The sequence below is a fragment of the Salvia hispanica genome, chromosome 4 (genome assembly GCF_029641045.1).
Source record: "Salvia hispanica isolate PSC_SH4W2 chromosome 4, Shi_PSC_v1, whole genome shotgun sequence".
NCBI classification, from domain to species: domain Eukaryota; kingdom Viridiplantae; phylum Streptophyta; class Magnoliopsida; order Lamiales; family Lamiaceae; genus Salvia; species Salvia hispanica.
In genome coordinates, this window is record NC_142695.1 from 17,874,189 (window position 1) to 17,896,138 (window position 21,950).

The 21,950-nt window shown below is 35.6% G+C and overlaps 3 protein-coding genes and 1 long non-coding RNA gene across 4 annotated transcripts; 2 read left to right on the plus strand and 2 right to left on the minus strand.

Annotated features, from left to right (window-relative positions):
• Positions 1-1,954: 1,954 nt before the first annotated feature.
• LOC125192504 (uncharacterized) lies at positions 1,955-5,038 on the minus strand. Its single transcript, XR_007171414.2, has 4 exons — positions 4,641-5,038; positions 4,216-4,298; positions 2,852-2,893; positions 1,955-2,404 (listed from the first exon to the last, which is right to left on the minus strand). It is a non-coding gene; the product is annotated as an uncharacterized LOC125192504 (long non-coding RNA).
• A 5,809-nt stretch (positions 5,039-10,847) lies between these two features.
• On the plus strand, positions 10,848-13,948 carry TRM11 (tRNA modification 11 protein). Its single transcript, XM_048095989.2, has 6 exons — positions 10,848-11,208; positions 11,352-11,563; positions 12,120-12,437; positions 12,544-12,618; positions 13,000-13,074; positions 13,217-13,948. The coding sequence occupies exons 1-6, from the start codon at positions 11,010-11,012 to the stop codon at positions 13,748-13,750; spliced, it is 1,413 nt and encodes a 470-aa protein (XP_047951946.1). The 5' UTR covers positions 10,848-11,009; the 3' UTR covers positions 13,751-13,948.
• A 2,752-nt stretch (positions 13,949-16,700) lies between these two features.
• LOC125192948 (peroxidase 43-like) lies at positions 16,701-18,288 on the plus strand. Its single transcript, XM_048090631.2, has 3 exons — positions 16,701-17,260; positions 17,337-17,499; positions 17,813-18,288. The coding sequence occupies exons 1-3, from the start codon at positions 16,862-16,864 to the stop codon at positions 18,220-18,222; spliced, it is 972 nt and encodes a 323-aa protein (XP_047946588.1). The 5' UTR covers positions 16,701-16,861; the 3' UTR covers positions 18,223-18,288.
• Positions 18,289-20,221: 1,933 nt separating this feature from the next.
• Positions 20,222-21,867, minus strand: LOC125196496 (FAD/NAD(P)-binding oxidoreductase family protein). Its single transcript, XM_048095027.2, has one exon. The coding sequence runs from the start codon at positions 21,809-21,811 to the stop codon at positions 20,372-20,374; it is 1,440 nt and encodes a 479-aa protein (XP_047950984.1). The 5' UTR covers positions 21,812-21,867; the 3' UTR covers positions 20,222-20,371.
• Positions 21,868-21,950: the final 83 nt, after the last annotated feature.

The window sequence follows — 21,950 nt, forward strand, 5'->3', positions numbered from 1 at the left end:
TTCGAGTAGTCTCGCACGAATAGAATCACTATTATTATTACATTGTGTTTGCTTGTGCATTTATAAGATGTTTTACAAACATTTAAATGCATAAGAAGCAAACAAAGTCTAAGTCTTTTGCTTAGTAAACTGGTTGTGGGCGTCGTCCACTTTAAGGTAACACAGTCGGTTCTATGCAATGCTTTGCAAAAGAAAAAGAAGAATTTCACAACCCAGATAGGCTTAGACTACCTATCGTGAAAGGTTGCAATGTCAGTCCGATTATTTCTAAGCCTTTCTGAAATAAGATGACGTTGGTGTGGTATAACACTGAATGGATCTAACAGCAAGACGTGTCTTTATGCTATCTACTGAAAGACTAGGTCTTGATAAAATACTATTTCTTAATCTACATATGTTAGCATTGAGCATACGGTATTGATTATGCACTACTTTGACTTATCAAATGGTGCGGGTTTTTCGCAACTCAATAATCCTGATATATTGGGTAGTGGTGATTAATATCTAGCGGTGCTAGGATTGCTATTATGTTGAATCGTGCACGAGGTGAGTCTCGTTTGATAATGTCCTCAAGAGGAGCTCGAACAAGGTTTTATTATTCGAAAAACTGGCCAGTTGGAGTTTTATTACTCTATGAATAATAAATAAATGATTCTTGCTAAGTCCACTCTTGGAATTAATAAGATATTAATTAATTAAGTCCATAGCAGACATTAATTAATTAATGGACATTTATATCTTAAGCGCATGAAATAAATAATAAACAAAGTGGAAATCCGAATTACTTATAATTTCGGATTTGGATGGGGAGAGTTCAATATTACTTCTGTGGTGGCTGCTCGTAATATTCCAATATAAGCTTGTATTAAATTGTGGGTTCAATTTAATTAGTAAAAAGCTAATTGGGCGAGCCCATATCCAAAACCTTCCATAGATCCCTGTCTGGGCCCAAAAGGAACTTAATATAAATAGGAGAATAAAGGAGACAGAATTAACACAATTTTCATATTTGTAATTTTCGAAAATTTCAGCTTCCCCAGCTGTAGTAATTTTCGAATTCCACTCCTTTTTCCAAAAGGATTTCTTCTGTCTTCTTTATTCGAGTCCTAGTATTTTGATAAGATCAGCCCACCCTGATATCGAGATACAGTTCGGGAACCAGAGAGAAGATCCGTGGTCTAGTATTGAAGATCATCACGTGGAGAAGGCGCAAGCAATCGACGATTCTTTGGAGAATCAAATCGGTAACTCTAAACCGTAGAAATCATGTTTAGGATTTATTTTCTATGAGCATGAATTATTTGCGTTCTAGCATGCAATTATCTGTTTAACATGTGAATTGATTAATCGCATAATCGGTCAAATAGATCCTACGTCTGATTTATTTGTTTTGTACAAGTCTTCCGCTGTGCAAGGGGCTCCAAACCCCATCAAACTATATATACTAGCTGTGTCAACAACTAATATAATTATGTCAACTATGGTGCACATCGTGTCAACGGCACATACAAGTCATGTCAACTACGGTACATATCGTGTCAACTACACATACAAGTCATGTCAACTATGTTACATACTATGTCAACTACACGTACAAGCCATGTCAACTACTCATAGAACACATGTCAACAACAATTATAAGTCATGTCAACTACACGTACAAGCCATGTCAACAACAATTAGAGTTGTTTTTTAGTTGTTAACATATACTACAAGTTATTGACATTTTCTTATTAGTTGGTGATATTTGATTTTGCTCTCTATTGACATCTATCGTATGATTTTCTTTTTTAATTATAATATTTGTTTTCCGAGTTGTTGACACTTTATACAAGCTGTTGACATTTGGTTATAGGTTGTTGACATTTCAATATAATTAGTTGAACTGATTAACATTTGATATAACTGATAAGTTCAAAAGTCAGAATCCACAATAATAGTTTTAAAACCCATCTAAAAAATAAGTTAACATCAAACATTAAAATCACTTTTTGTTCACTTCTTGTTTCTACGACTAAACAAATCCTTGTACTTGTGGTTTAACTCAAGCAATTTATCCATGTTTGCTTCTATCCAATCATGAGCCAGTTGTAACATCGGCAACCTCTGGTTATTGTAAATTGATGCAATCATCGTGTAGCAATACTTTTGTCACCATATCTGATGGGAGTAGGTTCTGAGACCCAACTCCACTGTCATCTACATCAAGACTTTGTTCTTCATTCCCTTGCTGCTGCTCCTCATTACGAATGTATCTCTTCTTTATACGTCCTAAACCAAAAACTTCTGCACTGGTCTCTCTATCTTCTCTAGCATGAAGATGCTCACTTTTCCATCCTTTCATTAATGAAAATGTTCGAGGAACAAAACACTTGTCTTGTGTAACTCTGTCTAAGTAGTAGAGCTGCATATGTTAAAAAATACATGTCAATTACTAGTGTGTAGTGTCAACTGAATACACAAGCCAATTAAATAACTAATACTCCCTCCGTTCCATAGTAATAGGGGCGTTTTTCCATTTCCGTCCTGTAACACCCCTTACCTAATTATTTTAATAATCAATAAATAATGTCACATTTTGGTATTAATCTTGAATTGACAGAAAAAATATATATATATATATGTATATATTTAATATATAGATACTTTATTTTCCTTTATTTGGCAAGTAGGAAAACTGATATATGATATCTAGAACTAGAGCATAAACCTGTTTCCAAGATTCTGAATGTATATTTTTAAAACCTAGATAACGAAGTAAATAGAATGTCCATTCTACATTAGACATTCTATACATGCCACATCTAACATATTAAACATAATTTTTCAAACGCAAAGGCGGGCTAATGACCTGAGCAGCTGTACAACAAAAGAGCTTGTGTGATCCTCTAATCTGCATGGGGGAAACAAGAAAGGAGTGAGCTTCAACAAGCCCTGTAGTATATACAACATTAGAGCAAAATTTCCGGAGTTAAATAAACTTTATGCAACCCACATATTTATAAAATTTATTACCATGAATTTCTCTCTCCATAATCAACATCCTTATGTCCATGTACATATGTTTAGTTAAAAAGAAATTGTCAACAATACATCTGACCTTTATATCATCCTCTCTTGATTTTGGAGACTTACCGAAATCATAATCATACATCACTTCATTAAAATATCTAGAAATATGCAGTTATAGTATAAATGTCATCACTCACACAGTTTCAACACATATATACTTACCAGATCTATACATTTTTATTCTTTACCAACACCAACCACCATTTAGATTCCACATTCATATAGTCGCCATTGCTCTCGATGAATTTACCACAAAATCGATATTCACATATCCATTCCTAAAATATGTAAGACAGGATACAAAATAAAAATAAGCTAACCACACCAATTATTGAATTAAGCCCAAAGAATACATTACGATCTTATTCAAATATCAATGCATATTCGGATGACAGATCACTAATATCTTCACATATCCGAACAAATATAACCCCTTAAGTGCTTGGTGACCGACTGGGATACACAGACCAAAACAGAAACAAAATTTAAAACCAGAAGAATCCAGAATCAGAAGCAGAAGCGAATTTTGTCCTCGAGAGGACTCCACACAGACCACCCATTTAGGGTGCAGACAGATACAAGATAATCAGATACACAGATCAGAGAGATCATATATCATAGATAGAGAGATATCAGATACAGAGATAGATATCAGAGACATATACTCATTCTCATCTCAATATTTATTCCAAATAATTTCTAACATAACATTTCAACAACTTTTTCAGACCATATCGTATCAAATGAACAAATTAGATTCCAACTCTCTCCATACCATCACACATCCAAAATTCACATAATTCATGACATAAACAACATATACAGATCACCCACAGAGTGTATAACTGATTAGCATACAATATTATTAACACCTGCTATAGAATATATTACTTTATAACCCAATGCAATCGATCAAGTAGGGGCATAACGTAAACTCATTCCCTTCTCCTTTTCATATTTCATTACAAATCATTCAACAACTCATCACATTCTAATAATTTACTTCATAATCTCTTATTCCATAATTAATCATAATTCATCGAGTTCACAAGTCACATATTCGCATATAATCACACAAGGACATTCAATTATCACATAAGAGCATAAAAAGAACTAAGCCTTTTTAAGTGCTGAGTATACTACCTCAAAATCCCAGACACCTTTGACATACGAATCACATTATCCATGCTCCTTCTCCATGTCATTTCCCGGCAGACCAGGGCAGTCTACTTGCAAAAATCATTATAAATTCATTTGAACTCAGATGAAGTTGAATTTGGTCACATGGCAGAAGACACATAAAGCTATGGTCATTTAAAATTCTGTAAGAAAATAAGGTCGTTTACTTGGTTAAACCGGAGCTGGAATACGCTGCCAGAACAAGACATACTAGCTGTCTTCTTATTTTCTTTCACTACAACATGCTTTGTATGTAAAAATCATCAACTTTCACATTTAGGGATAGGCTGTCCTAAATTATCTTCCACCAAAAAAAAATATGAACTTAAACCTTCGCTTTCAATCGAGGATGAAATTGGGCAAATAAAAGGTGAAAGGAGGTTGCTTACTTGAATTATTGGAGAATTCGCAATTGAATTAACGAAAAGATGAGGAATCGAGGTGTAGAAGCAACCATGAAGCTCACGGCTTCTGATTTCTCCATGGAGGCCGAGCTCTCCCTCTCTAAAAATGGATGTTCTTCCTATTCAACTTCAATTTATAACTATTTTTGGATGTTGGGTAGATGTGGGTTTAAAGCACAAGTTCTAAAATTAAGAGGAAGTAATGGGAGTAAGGAGTTGAGGGTAGTAGCGTGTTTTACATGCTTCCCGGAGGAGCCGTCTGGCGCTATCATGGTGTTGGCGCCATGGCTGAACAAAGAGAGAGCATGAGGGGAAATGGAGCAGAGAGAGGGACGAAGAGATGGATGAGGGAAAGAGAAAGTTTATGTTTTGATACCTATTCCAACCTTTTCTTTTTCTTTCTTTTTTTCATTCTCTAATTCCCCTTTCTTTATTTTACTTTAATTCCCCCAAAGACACGTTTCACTCCCCCCCCACCATATCATTATCCTTTTCTTCTTTTTTTTTTTCTTCTTAATTTCTATTTTTTCTATTTCTTATGTTTCTAAATATAACAAAAAGGACACAACACTCCACTATATCATAAACTCTACATTTTTAACTCTAAATTTTAAATTTCCAAAAGTTAGGGATATTACACGTCCGTTCCATAGTAATAGAGTAATTTCCCTTTTTAGTAAAAGTCAACACATTTTTCCACACCTACTTTACTCTCTCTTACTTTTTTCTCTCTTCATCTCTCTACCTTTTTCATTTTCCACTTTATTCTCTCTTTACTTAACTCACCTAACACAATTTTTCTTAATCTCTGTGCCGAAAAGTTTTGCCTCCATTACTATGGAACGAAGGGAGTACAACTTATGTCAACTATAGCACAAGCTATATCAACTACACATACAACCCAATGTAATCATGTTAACGGTTAATAATCTGTAATGCAAAATGTAAAACATACCATAAGGAAGGGAAGTGGTCAGACAAAGGTGTTCTTCTTTGTCTTCGACCAATTTCCCATTGCAAACTTGGACACAAACATTGTATATGAACAACAAATGATATTTCTCATATTATCCAGATCATCAATTATCTCTCCAATCTTAGATTTTATCATTCCACATGTTGATTGCTCAATCAATGCTGATTCTAATAGGACCAAGAACATTCTCTTGAACTGTGTTCCTCCTTGAAGATCTGCTAACATAAGCTGTTCAACAACTTTATGGTTCACGTTTCCTGGTTTCGTATTACATTTTTCTGCTATCTCCCTCATGAAAGGTGCATTACTTTTCCACTTTTCTCTAGATTAAGTAATATCACCTCTTGAAAATCCGTATACAAGCTCCACATCCTCTTCAATGATATGAAGTTTTCCCCCTATTATAAAGCTTTATCTTGCACTTTTTTTCATCAAAACTTTTTAATAATAAGAATGCTAATCTACTAGGAATGTAATCAATGTTGAAATGTAGGACACTCTCAAAACCCAACTCCTTCATAGCATTAATCTGTTCCTAATTCAGTTTGCTTATTGCATCAACAAAAAATAACGACTTCCTTAGAAGCCTTTGAGATAAATTTTCAGCAATTTCAATCTGTTTTTCATCCTCTACACTTTTCTTTTGTTTTTTTCTCAATAATCAACTCTGTCTGAAATACTGAGGTACTCCTTTTTCGCTTTGATATTTTTCTATTATTGGTTTAAAATCAAACATAATAAATCTATATCAATTATACACAATATCATGACAATAACAAATATACTCTGTTGACAGCAAGTGCATGTATATTACTAAAACTACGTCAATAGATATACCAAGCACAATTAACATAAGTTCAGGCATTAAGTATACTCTGTCATTAACAAGTATATCCCATATATAGCAAGAACAATTATCTTATTACTATTATGTCAATAGTTAAAGTTTATAATGTTGACATACCCTGTTGATTATCTTATAAAGTTTATGGTAAGCATATCCTGTTTACATAAATATGACTATGTCAACAACTATTCAAACAAACACACAATATGTCAATAGCTATTGATATACTACTACAACCATACATATCATCCTAACAACCATTCAAACAAGCATACAATATGTCAAACAAGCATACACTATGTCAATATAATTATGTCAACACCTATTCAAATAAGCATACACTATGTCAATAACTATTGACATACTACTACAACCATACATATGTTTTATACAACCATCCTAACAGTCATTCAAACAAGCATACACTTTGTCAAACAAACATACACTATGTTAATATAATTATGTCAACAGTCATTCAAACAATCGTACGCTATGTCAATAGTATATTATTATAGCTATATCAATAGCTATTGTATAAAATGTCAATAATCTTAAAAATTTAAACAAATCCTTAACTGGAAGGTGATGCTTGTCCTCTTCCGTTTTTTTCCATAATCATTGTTCCTTTCCATCTCTTCCGATTCTACCATCGCTAATCAATAAGAAATATTAGCAGAAATCGATTTCATAAGAAAACAAATTCAGATGTGTTGTAATACACTAAAATCGAAGCAATATACTTTAAATTTGAATCAATTTCTTAACCTGAAGAAGTCGCTTCAACAACCGCCTATTTGGAATGCCTTTTTCTGGATGCAATCGCCGCTTCAGCTTCAACTATTTCTTCGGTCCTCTTTTTTCGAAATTAATTGATGTAGAAAACTGACTGAAATCTAAGATTATGAGATGAATCGCGATGAAGAGGAGAGAAGATGCAAAATTGTATTTAGAATCGCGATGAATCGTGACAGAAACTTGGGAGAGAACTTTGAGAAATTGTTCGAGAGTTTTACAGAGTATTTAGAATATAGTTTAAACATTTTAGAACTGAAATGACAAAAATACCCCCCTGTTGACATAAACTACAGGCTGTTGATATCGCGCGAATGAGTGGCTGTAGTTGCATCTCAATTCTCAATTAGGCCCAAATCTCAACCTAACAAGACCCATCTATACAATATATAAAAGTGGAGTTTTGGAAATATTCATAAGATTGCCATTATGAAATTTTTGTAATATTAATAAAACAATTAAAACGTGGGGTTTTTTTTTTTTTCTAATGAGCAAGGCGGGATCATCGGACTGAGGTGACGTGGGAAGATAAGCAGAATATCAATAAGTTTGGAAGATTGAACAACCGCCTTCACGAAGTAGAAGATGAAATCAAGATTGCTAAGGTATTCGATTGTTCGGCTCTTTTGCACTCTGTTTTTGTGCATTAGGAATTTGAATTAGTTTAATCATTTTTTTAATAAATTATTAGTGTATGAGTTATGTTCAATAGTACTCCCTCCGTCCCACAAAAGATGTTACACTTGTGGGACGGCACGGGATTTTAGGAGGTTTTGTTTTGTGTGTTAAATGAAGAGAGAAAATATAATTTTTATATTCATGTGAGGAAGAACTTTTTCCAAAAAGGAAAATGTGACATCTTTTGTGGGACAAACTAAAAAGGAAAATGTGACATCTTTTGTGGGACGGAGGGAGTATATAATTAGTTTTGTGAAGGGTTTGTTAGAGAGAGAATCAGTTTATTACTAGATGTTTTGCGCAAAATAGCTGAATGAAAATGAGGAGGAATAGCATTTGACTCAGCACGATTTCTTTTAGCAGTGATAACAGTTAAAGAGAAGGAAAACTGTTAGTATTTTCTTTTAAACCGATATTAAGATGTTTCTCAACTCATTTAATTTGACCTTTTAGATCAGGGTATGCCTTTTTGTTTCTTTTTTTTTGGGTGAGTTTATTGAAGGTAGCTGGTTGTTCAGATAATGATCCACTCAAACTTGAGGTTATTTCCATAAATCTATAATTGAAATGTTGTGTGCTGAACATGTGTAGTAGAGTTGTATTTTGCTTTAGAAAAACAAGATAGTTGATGTGTATATGTGAAATGGTCATGCAGCAAAGAGAGAAATCATGATTTGCATTTTCCCTTAGATCAAGAGTGCAGTATATGTCGGGGCCTCTTCTGGACTGTCTACTGTTGCAAGTGAACAATCATCCCAGTCTCCCTCTTTGGATTCTTCCATTGGACCAGTTGCTGCATTTTGCCTGCTCCTATTTGACCCTCATCAGATTCACACACATTCTTATCATTAAACGTGTGATTAAGTGGAGTGAGTGGAAGGTTTTACTCTGTCATTTAAATTTGGTTTAAACGTTTGATCAAATTTTCAAATAAATTTCTTATTTGTCCTTTCATCGAATGCATGTGGTGTGAATTGTTCGATTGTGTACTTTCATGGGTCTCATCTTATGCTTTGCTCTACGGATGGTCGTTTTAATCTGATTGTTGATTTTGTGTATTGCAAATTGATTTTGTTACTTATTTTTATTGTAGTTTTAGGTGAGACGGACGACTTTAAAGATGACAAACGAGTTATTTTACTTATGACTTCTGTTGAAGAGTGATGAATTGTGAAGAATTGAAGGTTTTAGTTTATAATGATAAGGTTGATTTTAATTTTAAAGTTAATGTAGTGTATAAAGAAGTTTTAAAAATAATGAGTAATTATCTATTGTGTTTAATTCTTTATTGTGATAAATTTTTATCTTTCTACTCCATGATTTAATATTTAAACATTATAGTATGTGATTTGTTTCAAATTTATTATGATTTAATGTTGATTTGTATATATTTTTTGTTCTCATATAACTAGAATTATTGCTCATATTGTTTATTGTTACTATTGATTCTAAATTTGTTTAATTAATTTAAAATTGAATATTAATGTATTAAAAATATATTAATCTGTGCATAGCACATGCGTGATACTAGTTGAGATAGACTCTGAGACAGGGGCGGAGGGAGGCTGGGGCCAGGGGGGCCCATGGTCCCTCCACTAATTTTTTAAAAAAAACAAAGGGTATTTTAGTAATTTCACATTAATTATAATTTATAATATATATAATATTAAAGATAGATTTCAGCAAAATTATACTCCATAAATCGTTTCTTCTCAATTAGTTTTCTCCTCTGCCGCAATTCTACTCCTTCTACAGCGTAATCTGAAATCTGGTTATCTAAAACTAGGTACTCCCCCCGTTCCAAGATATTAGACCCATATACCATTTTGGGATGTTCCAACATATTTGAGTCATTTCTGGTAAAAATAAACTTTATTACCAACTTCACTTACACAACTAAACAACATCTCCTAAATTCCTGTGCTTAAAAGAAAGGGGTCTAATATCTTGGAACTGGGGGAGTATATTTTAAAACTCAAATATAATTCAATTGATTTTTCTATATATGTTGTTTTTTTTTGTTTGGCTGCAATAGTTATGTAAATTGAGACCTAAATAATCATATTCAAGCTCTAAATTGGTACACCTAAATTGAAATGGGTAGAAAGAAGATAGCTTATGTAATTCAATGGCTACGAAGGTTCTTTGTTGGAATTCTTTAACCCCTATTCTTAATTTGATATGTATGTATTAATAGTTTTACACTACTTGATTTGTGACAACAACATTTTAGATTTGAGAATATTGTATATTTTGTTTACTCTTTATTCTTTTAGTTGTGAAGCATAAGATGAACTTTATCCTTTTTTCAGTATGATTTATATTTAGTAAACTTAATCAGTGTTGACTATTTTTGTAGGTATATGGATCGTTATTTCAAGAAACTTTCTTTCGTTGATTCTTCATCAGTTGAATGGTTGCTTAGTTCCTTATATGGAAAAGGATGTGTTTGTTAAAGTTACCAATGAAACTATTATGCAGCGATTTCAGAAGATGAAGGATAGAACAAATGTTATGATGTGATGACATTTAAATTTTACATTTTAAACCTTATAATTTAATTTATGTAATTTTTTTTAAGTTTAAATTTGGACCCCGTGATAAAATTTCTGGCTCCGCCACTACTCTGAGATGAGCTCCCAATTTAAAGCTCTCATTGTGATTGCCCTTACAATATTTATAATATTTATTTTATTTATCACTACTATTTATGAAGCGAACTTTTCCCATATTCTTATTTGGATATGAATTAAAAATTTAGATGTATCATAGAATTGATAAGTTGAAACTTGTAATAAACTGATTCTTTAATTATTCATAATTAAAGATAAAAATGATAGTAATTTTCAATATTTAGGATATAGTAGTAATTTAAAAGAAAAGAAGAATAAAAAAAACAAAGATTTCATTTTCAAGGGTTTTGGGCCGGGGTTTTTCCAACGCCCAACTCCTGCGCCGTCGTCTCTCCGCCGCCAACAGCTTCCGATTCCCACACTCCCCATAAAAGTGAAAGCATTAAACTTAATCCAAGCACTTCTCCCCCAATAAAAGATCAAACACCATGTGGTATCTATGCGTCTTCTACCACAGGTTGTTGGAGTACAGGAAAGCTGAGTTCGAATCCCTCGCCGGACTTTTCGAGGGCCGGAGCGGCGCCACCCATCTCCAATGGCGGCTTCCGGAAGACCACCATCCGGATTCGCCGTTCCATTTCGTCAATCTTCCATCCGAAGAGACGGCCCGCTTCATTGCCAATCGAAGTAATTACCTAAACCCCCCAAAACACTCATCAATTGGAGAAATTGGCAACGAATTAACACTTCCAGAAATCTCAACTTTCGATTGTTGCTTTAGTATTGGATTATTTTCTGTAATGTTGGTTATTGAAGTCACGCTTTTGCAGGTATACTTGTGAAGGGCATATACGAAATTTGGGGCGAAGGGCGGAGTTTTGAGGAACTGGAGGAGGCTGTGAGTAGTTATCCAGATGAGCGGAAGACTCTCTACTTGAGTTCTGGCACCACATTCAGAATCACTGTTGAATGTTTTGGAAAAGCTTTAAGCTTTCCCGAGCAAAACGAACGTATCCAGAAGTTGGCATTCGTTCCGTTTCAGGTTGCTCACTTTTTTCAATCTTGGTGAATGAATATAATGCACAAGAGTTTTTGATGAATGCTCATTTACTTTCAAGCACAACTAGCTTTTTTTTTTGTCTTAAACAGTATGAGGAAGCATGGTCGATACGATTCTCATAGCCCTCCTGTCTGGAAAATTGTTGTTTTGTCTTTGGAATTTTAATTGAAGCAGGATGTTCCACCATTTTTGAAATTTTTGATGAGTTTTGGAATAGAATAGGTGGTTCTTGCCTATATATTTGATTTTGTTGTCTATTTGTACTCAATACTGTCGATACATGTCTATATCGATTCCGTGTTCATTCTCTTGCTTTTGTCGTCGAAGAAGATGAAGAAGTTATGAACTTCTACCTGTGATGACATGTGGTTTGATTTGATTCACAAGAACATTTATCTAGGGAGTACTAAGTACTTAGCAATCTGTTTGATAGCCATAGTAGAGGTTCCCCTACTTCAGGTTTTTGAACTATTCTATACTAAGTATCAATTTGTATTCATGTGGACAATTTTCCAACTTCTAAGCTAGCATCTTTCAGGGACGGGTGAATCTGAGGAATCCTGATCATAATTTCTGTCTTATTGATAACGATGATTATGGAGATAAAAACGGGCTTCCTCCTGCGTCCCAAAGGAGAATCTTTTTTGGCCGGGAGGTAGGTGCTTCTGATAGGAAGATCTTGCAAACATATCAGCTAAAAAGCCGTAAATATCTTGGCCCGACTGCCATGGATGCAGAAATGGCTTTCCTGATGGCAAACCAAGCACAAGTCAAACCTGGAAAATTGGTTTATGATCCTTTTGTTGGTACAGGAAGTATTCTAATTGGGGCTGCTCATTTTGGAGCAATGACAATGGTAAGAAAATTTCTTCGTGATCCAACTCTTTATTCTGCAATAGTGTTATTCTTTTATTAATTAATGTGGTTTTATTGTTTCCACTTCACTAATGTACACAATTCAGGGTGCAGATATTGACATCCGGGTAGTGCGTGATGGCCGTGGTCCCGATTGCAATATCTGGAGCAACTTTAAGCAGGTAATATTTTTTTTCTTTTTCTTCCGGTTCTTTCTGCTAACTTATGATAACTTGAGTCCTCTTTCTTCTATCATTAATATTTTTTTTCCGCTTTTGTTATTTTCTTTACTTTAATATTTCTTGCACACATTAGATAGTGAAACCTTCGGTGGGCATTTTACCATAGGTTTCTAATCTATCCTTGTGTGATTCCTGTTGAACATATACTCTGGGGTGTGTGCAGGTTGATGGTTAACGTTGTAATTAAAATACGATTATATGTGGTGAATACTGAAGAGTGCGAATTATAAAAATGTGACTGAAATCAGTCATCAATTTCTGTATTTGTCTGGAAGCACTGTTTGTTTTATGAACCTGACTACAAGTTTCACCGTGGTACAGTATGGATTGCCAATGCCGGTATCTTTATTAAGGGCCGATAATAATCTTCCCCCATGGCGTGCTGATTTAAAAGAGGTAACACTTTTATGCCTCTGATTAAAATGTTTCTCATGTAATGGTTTTATATTTACCTTTTCTCCTGTAAAAGCATTCTTTATTGGTTGATTACCATTTGGTCAACTATTGTTTCCTTGTTTCTGAACTTGTGATGTTTCAGATGTTTGATGCCATAATTTGTGATCCTCCTTATGGGGTTCGTGCCGGGGGACGTAAATCTGGTGGACGTAAGCTCTTAAAAGGTGCTGTAGATCCTTACACAGTGCCAGACGATAAAAGGGTCGGCCACATACCTTCTACCGCTCCTTACAGCTTAGTGGAGTGTGTGCACGATTTGCTCGACCTTGCTGCTAAGATGCTCGTGATGGGTGGGCGTCTGGTCTACTTCTACCCCGTTCTGAGAGACGAGGATTCACCTGATCCAACCTTCCCAGAGCACCCGTGTTTCGAATCAGTTGCGACATGTGAGCAAATACTCAGCTTTAGATACAGCAGGGTCTTGCTAACCATGGTTAAAGTTGCACCGTACACTGAAGAGATCGAGTCGGCGGCGAGGCTCAGACATCTGGAGTTCAAGGAAAACCACCTCAAGTGGTTAGAAGATGGCAACTTACATTCAGCTGTTTTTAGCCCTGCTGATGTAACAGGTGAGAAGCTCAGCTCCAAACCTAAATATAGGGGCAAATACGTCTAGCTCAAATATTTACAGACATTGGTTTTGTAATTTTAATACTCTGTGATTTATTTGTAATCTCATAGTAAATGCTAATGGATTTTGTTAGGAAGTTTTGAAGAGGAGTGAGTGCTCTATAAATAGTCAGGACTCTTTTAATCTGATTCTGTACGGAAACTAGTTCTTGATAGTAATTTGATTCCTAATTTTTAGTTTTAATGTCTGATGGTTCAATTACTTTTGTTCCATTTCTGTGGATATTTTTAGTTTTAAATAATGTTTGAAAATAGAATTGAGAGGTTCATTAATAATTCATTTCACAAAACGAACAATTGGTACATGGTTGCTTCTTTTTTTGTGAATGATGTTTAGTAGGTGAGGTGGAAAAAACAAATCAAACCACACTAATTAAACTATAATCCATCTAAGAATTTAGTAGTATTGTTTTTAATTCACCATATTGTTGAGTTTGCTAACACATTAAAAAAAAGGACATCAACATGCCCTGAACTCGGTAAAGAAAATGGCTGTTTCGGTTTTGGTTCAAATCACTGATTTTTAGACGATTTTCATCGATTTTTTTATTATAAATTCACAGTGCCATAGGCAGGATTATGAGTCATGGCATTGGGTGCTCTAATTATAGGATAATTTTCAGGTTCAACGTCACCGATATATACGACAATTATCGTTAAACATATTATCGGTGTCGAAAGAGCCTGCCGTGTTATTAAAGTGGCAACTGTTATTGGGAACATTTTTTCTTAGCTACTAAAAATACTACTTTTAACACAAAATAAATTATATGGTACTATTATCTTTATTATTTTTCTACACACTAAATCTTACAATATTCACTCTATAATTTTTCTAAAAGCAGGAAAACTAACAAGAGTTAAAGAAGAATCGAATATGTGAGAAAGTAGAAAAATAGAAAAGGAGGAAATAAAATTGAGCTCCTTAAAACTTTAAAGAGACTAGAATAATACTGTATGAAACTATATACATGGAAAAATATAGAAATAGGATAAAGAAATACTAGAAAAATAACAAATCAGGTTCCTAAACTAGCTACACCCCAAATTACCTTTGCCCCTTTACCTTGGTCTTACACATTTTCCTGTTTTCCCAATTTGAGGCCAAAATCGCCGATCTAATTCCTTTGAACCACCGGTTCGATTTCAGTATGCGTAGCAGCTTAGCTAAGAAAGAGGCGTATAGATATCGTTCTTTTTCTACTCCGCTAATGAGACAACAACAATTATACAACACTAAAAAAGATATGCAGTAACTCAGTTCGACACTTGCGATTTAGGATTCCAATGCTGCCAATTTTAGTTCATGCGATGCGATATACACCTTCTGACAACTTTTCTTATTCCTATCTTTTTGACTTATGTGCATTAATTACTATAAAATGCTTCAGAATAATGTTTACCCCTTCACATTGTCACAAGTATTTATCCCTGCTTTTACTCCAATTACTTATATAGATCAAACTTAAAAAAAACATTTCAGAATATATTCTTTACATCGTGCCTAATTAAGCAAAAGAAAAAAGACAATTACTATAATATTTCAAACTTCTAAAAATACATTACAGAATATGTTCTTCACATCGTGCCTAATAAAGCGAAAGAAAATATATCCGGAAGGGGTTAAATTCTCAATTTTTTTCCATATTAGTATATCATACTAAATCCTATAACTAGTTCCACCCCAATTTGGAATAATATAGTAAAAAAATAAATGCATGTCTAAATTGCGGAAGGGATCACCTCATACTTTGTATGCTACATTTCTTAATACACTGCTAATGACTTGACAAATGGATCTTATTTTATAGAAAGAAAAATTATTTTCAGAATTTATTTCCTGCACTATCTCCCTACTATATTTAATTATGTTAACTCTTGTAAACAAAAAATATAAATAGTCAAATTTTACTTATTTCAAAAAAATTATAAAAAGAGTCAAATCTTTACATATTTCAAAAAGTTATAAAAAGATGATTTTTTCTTTTTTCTTTTTTTATTTTATTGAAATAATTTGGTTTGTAATATCACTAAAAAAACTTTGATTTCAATTAATTAGAATTTGACAAAACTTCTTAGATTTAAATAACTATTATCTCAATAAACAGTACTATAAATATTTATAAAATTTCCATAAAAGTATTGTAAAACTTTAATTAGTTAAAAAATTGAAATAATTAGTTGACTCTATTATATTTTTATTTTATTGAGAAAAGATAATATAAGTAGTTAGATTTAAAATATCAGAGAAAGTAGAGGAGAAAGATAATAGAGAGTTATATCATAAAGATTAGTCTATTTTTAAATATTAAATTTTTCCTAAGTTATTTTAATAAAGTAAAAAAATATTGAAAGAATTTAACTCTTTTATATAATCTTTTGAAATAAGTAAAATTTAACCTATTACTACATTTTTTATTAACAAACGTTAAAGATAATTATTTCAATTTATATTTTTTTGTTAACAAATGTTAAGACAATTATTTCAATTAAATATAGAAGAGAGATAGAGATGGAGTACCGTGAAGGAAATATGTGTGTTGTATTGGAAATCATTTTTCTTTCTATAAAATAAGATCCATTTGTCAAATTATTAGTAGTGTATTAAGAAATGTAGCATACAAAGTATGAGGTAATCCCTTCCATCTAAATTGTTAATCATGTTTTCAATTTTATATACGTCAACAATAATTAGTCTATTTCATTTTTTGGCAAGTTTCATCGTCTACTTAAATGAGACATATTTTTAAATAACAATATTTCAACTTAAGTATGTTATCAATTTTATTTTAAAATTTGTGTTGAACACAATATATACATAACATTAAATAAAAGTTGGGGAGTGAATGAAACAAGATGCAAATCTTGAGGCTTCAATTGAAGGAACCAATTACAAATATTGGTAGTCTTTCAACATATAAAAGGCCACGATTTAATCTCCCCTAATACTAACCATTTTTTTCTCCCCAATCCAACACATACCATCTCACTTCTTCTGTTCTCTCACAAGAGTAATTTTGAGCTTCCTCCTCCCTCTTAATAAAATATAAAAATCATATACATATACATATAGTTTTGAAGTTAAAGTTGAACCATAATGGGTGGTTATAGTTATTGTAGAATAGTTGGATTGATAATGATAAGCTGTTTATTGGGAGGATCAGAAGGGAAGGTCCGTGTAGGTTTCTACAACACTAGCTGCCCCAACGCCGAGGCCATAGTCCGCAACGTAGTCCATCAATCATCCATCTCCGACCAAAACAACCTCCCCTCCCTGCTCCGCCTCCATTTCCACGACTGCTTCGTCCACGGCTGCGACGCCTCCATTCTAATCGACAGAGCCTCGGAAGCAGACGAGAAGCGAGCCTTTGGACATCAAGGCGTCCGAGGCTTCGACGTCGTACAGACCGCCAAAGCTCAGCTAGAAGCCGCCTGCCCCGGCGTCGTCTCTTGTTCCGACATTCTTGCCATGGCTGCTAGAGATGCCGTTTTCCTAGTAACTAATTCATTAATTCTTCTCTTTTGCTTTACTTAATTCAATAATTTCTTAATTAGTTTGATGATATTTTCAGTCGAAAGGGCCATGGTACGATGTGGAAACAGGCAGAAGAGATGGCTTGGTGTCGAATGTCACACTGGCTGCTCACATGCCTGATGTTGCAGATTCCATTCACAAATTGAAAGCCAAGTTTTTAGCTAAAGGCCTCACCGCCCAAGATCTTGTCATTCTTAGTGGTATGGAGTAGTATTATATTTTAGTAAATGTGTTAGGGACTCAATTCCCACAACCGATGTGTGGTATATAGACTCTCTCACCTAACATGCTAGTCTTTTGGAATGAATTGGTTGTGAGAACAACTGATACAGATTTTTATATAGACTAAATGAGCTCTCTCACCTAACTGACTAGTATTTTGGGATGAGCCCATTTAGTCTATATACCCCACATCAGTTATTCTCATGACCAATGTGAAAATTGAATCCGTAACAAAATGTTAGTAATATGTATCAATAGGGCCAATAAATTAATGCATGTAACAAATTGTAGGTGCGCACACGATCGGCACCACAGCGTGCTTCTTCGTGAACTCAAGGCTGTACGAGTTTCCGGCCAACAGGGGCTCGGACCCGTCCATAAACCCGGGCTTTCTGCCGGAGCTGAAGTCGGTGTGCCCGAAAAACGGAGATGTGAACGTGCGTTTGGCGATGGACAGAGGCAGCGAGCAGGTGTTTGACAAGCAAATACTGGGGAACATAAGGAGTGGAATGGCTGTGCTGCAATCTGATGCGGCTCTCTATCAAGATGAGGCGACGAAGCGTGCGGTCGACTCTTATCTCGGGCTTCCTGGGCCATCGTTCGAGGCTGATTTCGCTGCTTCGATGATCAAACTGGGGAGGATTGGAGTGTGGACGGGATCTAAAGGCCAGATTAGGCGTGTTTGCTCCTCTTTTAATTGAATCATACTATTGAATAAACACATACTCCTACCATACATAATTTTCACTTCTTGATGCTTTGTGTTTTATTGTAGTATACTTATTAGTTTTAATATTGAGGTAATTGTGCTTAAATATGCGAACTGAAACTTTTGAATACATGATTTTCATTGTAAATTTTTGACAAATTAATGTTATCGTGAGTAGCCGAAGTGAAAAGTTAATGTCATCAATCATGACTAGCACAATTATTATCATGCATAAAATTATATCTTAATATTATTAAATCCTCATGCATGTATATTTGTGTTTGGATTGATATTGTCGAGAGAATGGAATAGGATAAAGAGATGATTTTTGGAATTATTTGTCTGTGTATTTGTGGTGTTGCATGACATGCATTGGCCATTGATCACTGTGGACGACACGTGAAGTTTTTTTTTTGTTTACTAATGAATTTCGAATATGATGAGACCACACCTTTGCCTGGAGTCTGTTAATTGTGAACATGACAACACTTCTCATTAGCCTTCGAGCTATTATAGTGTACAACTTCTCTTTGATGATTGAAGTTGGCTGATTATAATGCTTACAAGTGGAGATTTGAGGGGAGATTTTTCCTAATGACATATATCCTTATGATATGATTCCTAGCATTATTATATTATGGTTCTCTATATTGCCTATAATATAAGAGTTGTTCTCGCGTTATAAATTGCGTGGCCAACTATTACATAGTGAAATCCTTGACTTCATAAATGTAGATATAAACGAATTGGGTAAACAATTCTTATAATCATCAATATTATATACTACTACTATGTGATTATAGGCGTTAATTTCCCAATAGTGAGCACATTAATAGTGCAGTAGTGATATCTTTCTTTGTCATTCCTGTTTATTTAAGATTTTAATATTTTTGGATATTGGTTTAATTTTTATAAAAATTCAATTTGATTTTATTTTAATTTTAAAAAAAACTTGATTAAGATGTGAAATGTTTTCTCGTATCAGTTTGAACTATCACCCTCTTTCTTGGTGACATTAATGCTACCAAAGCATAAGCAATTAATCCTTTCGGATGAAGGAGCAAACCACATTGTACTATCTAAAAGGTCGGCAAGCCTGTCGAATCATTCCCAGGAGCCAAAATATTGACTTTCACATCTTCTTAGGACTTAAATTCTTGCCTATCATTGCCAATGAAATTGTCCTCCAAGATGGAAATGCATAGAGAAGTTGTCATATAGAGCAGAAGTGGAACATAGCCAGTTGATTGACAGAAGAAAATAGCCAGTCCTTGAGTTGAGAGTTCAGAATCAATCTAGATGGAAGCGCAAAACAAAGGAGTCCTTTACAACTTGCAAATATAACTATAGAAACCAAAGATGATGATCACAAACATGGAATATTTAGAATTCAAAGTAAAATAACCAAATAATCGATCTAATTTGCATACATGCATGACCTAGTCAAGCATAATGAAATCACGAACAATAAAAACACAAAATATCAGAAAATCCATAGCCAATTAATGTTGCAGTTGCAGATGCTGGCTCGTCACGTGAGGAATTGCAATTGTTGTGAGCACTTCTTTCTCGAGTCTCTCTTCTTTTTGCAAAATTTTCATGAAAAACTGCTCCCAAAATAAAGTTAAAACTGAAATTTGCACTCTCAAGTCTCAATTACTAGTACTTCACCTCACTTGATAGGACAGAATATGGGCACAAAACCATCCGATCAGGTCGAAGTCTCTGGCCTGCAATCTAGGACGTTCACCCGACCGGTTAAAGTATGGAAAAAAATGTCACCCGATGTTTGTCTCAAACTCAAACTAGGCAGTTCATCTGGCCCGGATAGGATGCTGGTCACAAAGCCACCCAGACAGATTGGGTTGGGCATCCTGTTCCAAACTAGATATAGTATCCAAAACTTTTCCTTTGAACTTGTTCTGATCTTCAATCCAACCTTGTTAATAATTAGTTATACAAAACTTTGCTTCTACAAATTATAGTCACTCTTACAAAAATCCATCTTGTTATTATAAATGTTAACACATATACACAAAATATATACCATAAGAATCGTTGTTCACATTAAAAAATGAAAAAATATCACAACCCCTAACCCGGAGGAAAGAGATCTGCCGTCGAGAAATCACAGTGAAAGATCAAAGGCCAACCGCCGCTCGATCTTTCAGCAGGGCCTCGACAGCCCTCCTCCCCGAGAGCAACGCCCCATCAAACGTGGCATGAGTCACATAATCCCCACACACATACAATCCCCCGCCCTTCACCCTCACCCTCGCCTCCTTCAACAAATTCGTCGGCGGCCTCTGGTTCGGCTGCGCAAACTCCACCCGATACATCCTCAGGTAGTTCCACCACCCCACCGCCTCCTCCCCGAACCAATCCGACAGCTCCTTCACCACCCGCTCCACCAGCTCCTCCTCCCCCACCCCACTATACACACCGATCAGTGACACCGACACCAGTGCCTTCCCGGCGGGAGCGTATGATGGTGCCACATTGCTCGCGAAGAACATGTTGTTCACTATGCCCCGACCCGACCCGTTCAGAAGCAGAACCGGCTCCTTCACCGGAACCTTGTCCTCGTCCACCGAGAAATACAGGCAAATTGTGCTTCGCGCCGGCAGTTTCGCCTCTGTTTTTCCGGTTACAACTTTCGCGGCTTCGAATTCTTCGATTGCGAGTATCACTCCGAGATCGCTCCTCAACGACTCCCCGCTTTGCAGATTCACGACTACCCCCTCTCCCGACTCGTGATCGATCGAAATTACCCTAGAATTCAACACGATCGAGCTCGGATTCAGTTTCGCGGCCAATTGCTCAGGGATTGCGGCGATGCCGTTCCTCGGGAGAGTGTTGTCGCCGAGCGCGAGGCATTTGAAAACGAAATCGAACAATCTGGAAGTGGTTTCGAGCTCCCTGTCGAAGAATATCCCGCCGAAAAAGGGGCGGAAGAAGCGGTCCAGGATCGAATCGGAGTACCCGGTGCTCCTCAGCAGTTCAATCGTCTCCACCTCATCGGCTGTCAGAATATCAAAATCAGACTTGCTCAGAACCCTAATTATCGTCAGCGCGATTAAAAATTTGTCAATCAGAGAACCGATCGGATTCGCGAGCGATTGGAGCGAATCGGAGAAATGCCGCCGGGGATCCGCAACGGTGTGGAAGCGGCCGCCGAAGAAGACCTTAGCGCCGGAGTAAAACCGCTGGAGATCGAGGGCGTCGTAGTCGAGAAGCTTCCGAGCTTCGGGATATGCCGTGATAAAGATCTGGAAGCCGCGATCGAGAGTGAAGCCGTCGACGAAATCGGTCCGGACGCGGCCACCGACGGCGTCGGAGGCTTCGAGGAGGAGGAACGGGATGTTCTCGGCCTGGAGGTGAGTCGCGGCGGCTAAGCCGGCGAGGCCGGCGCCGATAACGATGACGCCGGTCTTGTCGGGGAATTGGGAAGGAGAGGGGGTTGGATTGAGCGGGGAGATTTGCGATGGGGTGGCGTTGGGAGGCCTCAAAGATTTGAATTTGGAAGAGGGAAAATGGATTGGAGAAGAAAGCGGGAGGGAAGAGAGCAAAGCGACTGACATTTTTTGTGCGAGTTAGATTTGGATAAGGATGTGGTTATCAAGCAATCCATAACCATTCTTCAATATCCAGATATGCCTTTTTTGTGTTTTTCCAAAATCCAATTTATAGACAATTTCAACCCAAATTGTAAATATACTA